Source organism: Cupressus sempervirens, chromosome 5, assembly GCF_028749045.1.
Source record: "Cupressus sempervirens isolate cs-2001-9-10 chromosome 5, ASM2874904v1, whole genome shotgun sequence".
Taxonomy (NCBI): Eukaryota; Viridiplantae; Streptophyta; class Pinopsida; order Cupressales; family Cupressaceae; genus Cupressus; species Cupressus sempervirens.
This window is the reverse complement of record NC_143122.1, coordinates 379,093,456-379,100,651: the sequence shown is the minus strand read 5'-3', so window position 1 is coordinate 379,100,651 and position 7,196 is coordinate 379,093,456. Positions and strand designations below refer to the sequence as shown.

The window sequence follows — 7,196 nt, the reverse complement described above, 5'->3', positions numbered from 1 at the left end:
GTGCATGTATAGATGACATGTACATGCATACAATACCCATCTATACATTCACACATACATCCATCCATACATGCACATGTGTGGCTTCACTCATTCATACATATGTATACATACATCCATCTATGCATTCACACATCCATCCATCCATACATGCACACATGTGACTTCACTCATTCATACATGCAAATGTGTGGCTTCACTCATTCTTACATATTTATGTACATGCATACAACACCTGTATATGTATGGATGTGTGCATGTATAGATGACATGTATACATACATTATTATATATAATATATACATTCACACATACATCCATCCATAAATGTGCATAAATAAATAAACACATAATCAGTTATTCATATTCTATACTCACACATGCATACATTCTTTTATTAATAATACATTCAATGCATCCATCTATACTATAATGTATATAGTCACACATACATCCATCCATACATGTACACTTGTGCCTTCACCCATTCATACATATGTATATACATGCATACAACACCTATATAGGTATGAATGTATGCATGTATACATACATCCATACATGTGCATGTGTGCCTTCACTCATTCATACATATGTATGTACATGCATACAATACCCATCTATACATTCACACATACATCCATCCATATATGCACATGTGTGGCTTCACTCATTCATACATATGTATACATACATTCATCCATACATTCACAAATCCATCCATCCATACATGCACATGTGTGGCTTCACTCATTCATACATATGTATGTACATGCATACAACACCTATGTATGGATGGATTTGTGGATGTATAGATGACACGTATACACATATTCATGCATATACCATATACATTCACACATCCATCCATCCATACATGTGCATGTTTTCCTTCACTCATTCATACACATATATGTACATGCACACAACACCCATCCATCCATACATGCAAATGTGCGGCTTTACTCATTCTTACATATGTATGTACATGCATACAACACCTATATATGTATAGATTTGTGCATGTATAGATGACATGTATATAATATATATAATATATAATATATACATTCACACATACATCCATCCATAAATGTGCATAAATAAATACACACAATCATTTATTCATATTCTATTATTAATACATGCATACATTCTTTTATTAATACATTCAATGCATACATATATTCATACATACATACATTTTTTTATTAATACACTCAATGCATACATATCCCCTTATTCATAAAATCATGCATACATGGATGCATAGATATTATAGATACATGCATTCACACACATACGTAAACTTAGCACTCATACATACATACATACATACATACATACATGCATCGTATCTATTAATACATTCAATGCATACATATCCCCTTATTCATAAAATCATGCATACATGGATGCATAGATATATAGATACATGCATTCGCACACATATGTAAACTTAGCACTCATACATACATACATACATGCATACATCATACCTATTAATATATTCAATGCATACATATCCCCTTATTCATAAAATCATGCATACATGGATGCATATATATATAAATACATGCATTCGCACGCATACGTAAACTTAGCACTCATACATAAATACATGCATACATACATCGTACCTATTAATACATTCAATGCATACATACATCATACCTTAGCACTCACTCATACATACATCATACCTTATAATTAGGCATGAGTATGCACATACCTAAGACCCTTGCTCTTTATTTGTATGATTATTCATTAATATAGACTAGTGATGTTTTATTATACCATTAATATATATACCTTGTGATGGCATACCTATAAGTAGACACTTACAAAAAACAAATATATAATTAATACCAAACAATCCACAATGATTAGATGTAAATTAATTCTGGTAATTCTATATTAAATCCATAAGACTTAGCTAAAGACTTAGCTAAACACTAAGTGGCATACTTAAAGTAGAGACTTTATATATATATATATATATATAATTAGTGTCAATGGCATTATTTTTATTGACAAAGAATACCAAATACTCCAAAATGATAAGATGTAAATTAATTATGATAATTCTATATGAAATCCTTAAAACTTAGCTAAACATTAAGTTGTCATTTACAAAAAAGACTAAAGAGCCAAGTAATCATTTTCAAAATCACACAAAAGTAATTTTCAAAGATTTCATTAGTAAAATTATTTTTAATTAATTTAATTTAAACATTAAAAAAATAAAAAATAACTTTCATTAAAAAAATAACATATTAAACAATTAATTTTAAAATATACATTTGATTAGTAAAATTATTAATTTAAACTAAATTTAGATATTAATTATTAAAAAAACATAAGAAAGGGGGGAAAAAAAAGACCTCTTAAAGGATGTCTATAGCCATCCTTAAAGAGTTTGTGGAGAGTTATTTCTACCTCTCCTAAAAATAATACATCTTTTATTGATTATAACTGTTAAGCAATGCTCATAAAATTTACACAAATAGATCAATGATCAAATGTTAATAGATCAATGATCAAATCTTTTTACAATAAGAAATGGCAATACCTACACATTTCAAATGATCAATGAGATGAGCAATATATAACTCTTCTGAAATTATTGAAATTACAAATGATGCAAAAATAAAGTGTTGTGAAGTATGCCAACTGCTCCCAAAAAAGTAACGTCATGATTAACAACATCATTAGCCTGAGCAATCTGCACAACAAAAGAAAATGCAGTAAAATTTAAGGCTATGAGAAAAAGGTACTGAAAAACCTTACAAGAGTCTACAGAAGAGAGTCTATAGAGCTGTTCCACAAATTAGATTATATAAGAGGAATTTGATTTTGGGAAGGAAAAGGTTTACCTCAATTATATTCCAATAACATAGCAGCACCCTATGTTTGCATATTCAATAATGAGACTGAGATTGAAAGCCTTCAAAATTAATAATACAAGAGTGCAAACCCAAATATCAAATTGGCCAACTTCAAGAATATTTACATTCCGCCAAATAAAAGGAACATATAAAAACATGTTGTAAAAGGAATATATCAAAAACAAGTTGCAAAAGGAATAGATGAAAACTATCAAATGGGTTGACATTTTTACAGTAAGAATCACAACAGATAACAAGAAGCTAAAACAAGCAAGGAAACATGAAACATCAAGTTGTAATCGAATCATAAGTATATATCAGTAGTTGTTATGTGCCTGAAATTCTTGTCATCTCAAGAAACATTTCACTTCTATAATCTGTTTAAGTTATTTTCCAAGATGACATTATAAAGACCAGAAACCCAATATTTCAAAACATGCCCAGAATGCTAAATGCTATACTGGTGTAGAAATAACATATGAAAGTAAGGAGAATGGAGTAATCGGGTATGAAAACAAAATGGTCAATCATGAGAAAAAAAACCATTGAAGCCCTGCTTCTGTACAAATAATCCAGAGTAAAAAGGCTAGAGCTATGAGAGTACAGAGTAAAAGGGGAATCTCCTAATTTTATTGAGTAGATCACAAATATCTACTGAAATGAAAAATATTCAAAATTAAAACTGCATGTATACAATTGGAAAAAAACTCATGTTGTTAAAAGTGCAAAAAGAAGGCATAACAAAACAAATATTACAGAGTCAAATCCAAGGATCTTACCATTAGAATTTTTTAAAAACCCACAAAATATGTGAAACATAAATTTGACTAATACACAAGGATGGTCGCCCACTTGTAGATGATAATTTACTTACCAGTGAAGTTGAGATTTGGGGTTGTGCTCCAGTACGCATACTTGGAAGAGCACAGAGCATGGGAGCTCTACATCCTTCAGAACAACTCTGGGCTCATAATCAAACCATATATTACGAATTTCTTCCCTGCAAAACCATTAGTCCAGACATAAGAACATAAGCCAAATCTTTTAGGAAAGAAAACAGACATAAGAACATATGCCAAATCTTTTGCAAAAGAAAAGAGACATAAGAACATATGCCAAATCTTTCAGGAAAGAAAAAAAATATCTGAGAGACCATAAATCTGTGACCAATTGACATCATGAAAGAATGCTTTGATAAAATGAGAGCCCTGTTTTATACGATAATGTTTTGACAAAATGGAAAAAGGGTTTTATTTTCTATACAATGGTTGCAAAATATGAGGCACATCAGAGAACCGACTTATTAGGGAACAAAGCGAATTCAAACCCTTCAATCAAAGCATCGAACTAGTTAGATAGAAAATGGAAAATTTAATGGTTGGAAATGCTTTTGAATTCTCTAAAAATAATCCACTATTACCATGATAAAAACAACTAAAAAATGTGCAGCAGATTCATAGAGTCACAAGGAAAAAAAGAGCATAAGCTTAAGGGCTCTCTTACTTACAAGAATCACACAATCAGACACAGAACATGAAAAGGAAACAATTCAAACATAGAACCTACTTCTACTGTGAATTTCCACAACCTTCTCTTACCTGAGTTCAGTAAACGTCGGTGATGCTTCCAATTGTAAATCTGCCTCTGTTATTGTGATCTTCTTCGCTGGTGTGATCATGGTGGAAGAGTATCGTGATCTTCTCCCCAAAATGAGAAAACCCTCACAGCTTCTCCTATTATATAGAGTTGAGATTGAGAGTTGAGCTATTTTAAGGAATTCTTTCAAAGCCGTTGGCCCTGTCTGGATTTTTAAGCACAACGGTAACATGGCTATTAAAGCATAAATGATAATCAACTGCACTTTGATGAACTCATATTTTTTCATACCGAACAAAAAGCATAATAAAAGTTGACAGCTATTTTTCTCAACTGAAAAGCATAAAAATCTTGGCACGTTCTCTTGTAAAAACTAATCCCCAATTTATGCACCAATTCACACCAATTCAACGGTAAAAGAAAATTGAAAATCTTATATTAAGTAAATTGTTGAGAGAATATATATATATATATATATATATATATATATATATATATATATATATATATATATATATAGGTGGTCAATTAAGTTTTTAAATAAAAATTTAAATGTCATAAATTAAGCTTAGGAAAAAAACTAAGGGTCCTGATAAGATATATGTTTTAAGTTGAAAATTTAAAGTCATAAATTAAATTTAGGAGAAAAACTAAATGTCCTAATAATATATGTGTTTTAATTGGTTATTTAGACGTTGGTTTAATTTATCTATTATTTAATGAATTATAATAGTTACAAATAATGTTAGTTTCATTGATAGATTATAATTAGACATTTATGTTAGGTTTAAGGTTAGAGTTACTGAATTGAGTAAAGGTTATAGTGTGTTTGATTTTGATTAGGGTCAAGGTTAGGGATAGTTTTACTATTAGAGTTTTGATTAAGTAAAAGTAGGTTTTAAAGGATCCGAAACCTTTTTACATAAAGTCTAGAGAGAAACAGAGAATAAAGCACCATAGAGAGAAACAGAGAATAAAGCACCATAGAGAGAAACATAGAGCATACATGAAATAGACCTCCAAAAAGAACACTAGAGAGGTCACTGAGAGAACTGCTTAAAAAGACAACAAAAAGATAGCAAAAGAAAGAACAAAAAGCCAGCTAAGAAGACTTGATTAGGTCCAGCGCCTGGTCTGCAAGGATGTGCATGTTTTTAGCCACTGCCTTCACCTCCTTCTTTTTGCCCGTGTCCTCAATCTTCTTTGAGTGAGCCCTAGTACGTTTGTTGGGACCTTGACTCTCCACAGCTTGAGGGGAGTCCTAACCTTTCTCAATATCCACTTTCTTCAGCAAAGTGCTCACATTCTCAGCAATTTGTTTGACCAGTTTTTCCAAATTGCTCATCTTGGCTTCCAATTTGGTTATCTTCCCATAGTTAGCATTTAACTCTTTGTCCATAGCCTTATTTTTTGCCTCCAGCTGTGGGATCTTCTACATTAGGTTTTTAAAATCTTCTACACTCCCTATCACCTCCATTAATCTATCAATGTGTTGTCCAAGTGTGCGTTCACCACGAGCAATTTTGCTGGCATGCCCAAATTCCTTCCTCAAAGCTTGCATATCCTTTCCAAGCATGTGTATTTGATTTTTCATAACCCCAGTCTCTTTCATAATTATGCCAGGGTTACCATGTATCCCTTTAGTAGACCTTGGCATACCTTTAGACTTTTCACCATAATCAGGGTGTATCCCCTGTTCCTCAGATTCTTCATTATCTGACTCCCCTTTATACCTTAAATGCTTCTCCTGATGTCTTGAGGGATATCTTGTCCTTTCCAACCTTGGGGCTAAGGGCTCATCATCTAAGGGGGAAGAAGCCCTCACAACCGTGATGCCCTTATTCCTCTTTCCCTTACTCTCTCTTTTGTTTTTATAATCCCTCACCAAATCCTCCATAAAATCACTTTTCTTGTCTAAATCAGAGAGAACCAACACCTTTTTCTTCTTCTTTGAACTACCCCCAATACCCTTATTGAAATTCTCCTCACCCCCCTCGGCTTCATCGTGGGTTTCAAAATCATAACCCTTCTCCGGAATGGTCCCTTTCGTATCATAATCAACATCCTTTAGATGTCCTCTAGTCCTTACAATCTTCTTAGATTTTAAAACATTCATGATGAGAACCATGAGACCTTGATGGTAGACATGTTCCCCATTTAGGTCATTCTGAATAGCATGGACATAAATGCTAAGAGACTGCATCAAATAGTAAGGAAAATTGATCTTAACATTGTGCAGAAAGTGGTTGGCCAGCATGAAATGATACCCATAACATTTCATGAATCTCCCATCAAGAGTTAAGTACTCCATTATCACAAAAAAAAAAAAAAAATGCCATGGGCAAGAAATAGAGGCTAGATTGATATAGGAATTACCTATTTTGATCAGACGGCTCTTCTCATGCTCGAACTCCACAAAATCCTTGATAGCTTTGTCTAAGAGTTTCCTCTCCCTATAGAAATTAATGCCATCCAACTCCAAGCCTGTGGCCTCAACAATCACCTCCTCTGAAATCTCCATAATTTGATTACCCACCATAATTGAGTCCTCCTTCCATGTTTTAATAAACTGCTATGTAATGGTCGGGTTATTATTGTTAAGCCTCTCCACATACTCAGTGAAATTACCCCACCTCAGAATATCCCACACCTCCTCCTTCATCCACTCCGAACAACTCACTAGTTCCACCCTTTTCCTCTTACCTCCCATTT

The 7,196-nt window shown here is 32.5% G+C and overlaps 1 protein-coding gene across 1 annotated transcript; it reads right to left on the bottom strand.

Moving 5' to 3' along the window:
- Positions 1-2,439: 2,439 nt before the first annotated feature.
- On the bottom strand, positions 2,440-4,727 carry LOC149556349 (uncharacterized). Its single transcript, XM_089785855.1, has 3 exons — positions 4,487-4,727; positions 3,763-3,888; positions 2,440-2,725 (listed from the first exon to the last, which is right to left on the bottom strand). Coding segments are annotated over exons 1-3 (357 nt in total). The 5' UTR covers positions 4,717-4,727; the 3' UTR covers positions 2,440-2,724.
- Positions 4,728-7,196: the final 2,469 nt, after the last annotated feature.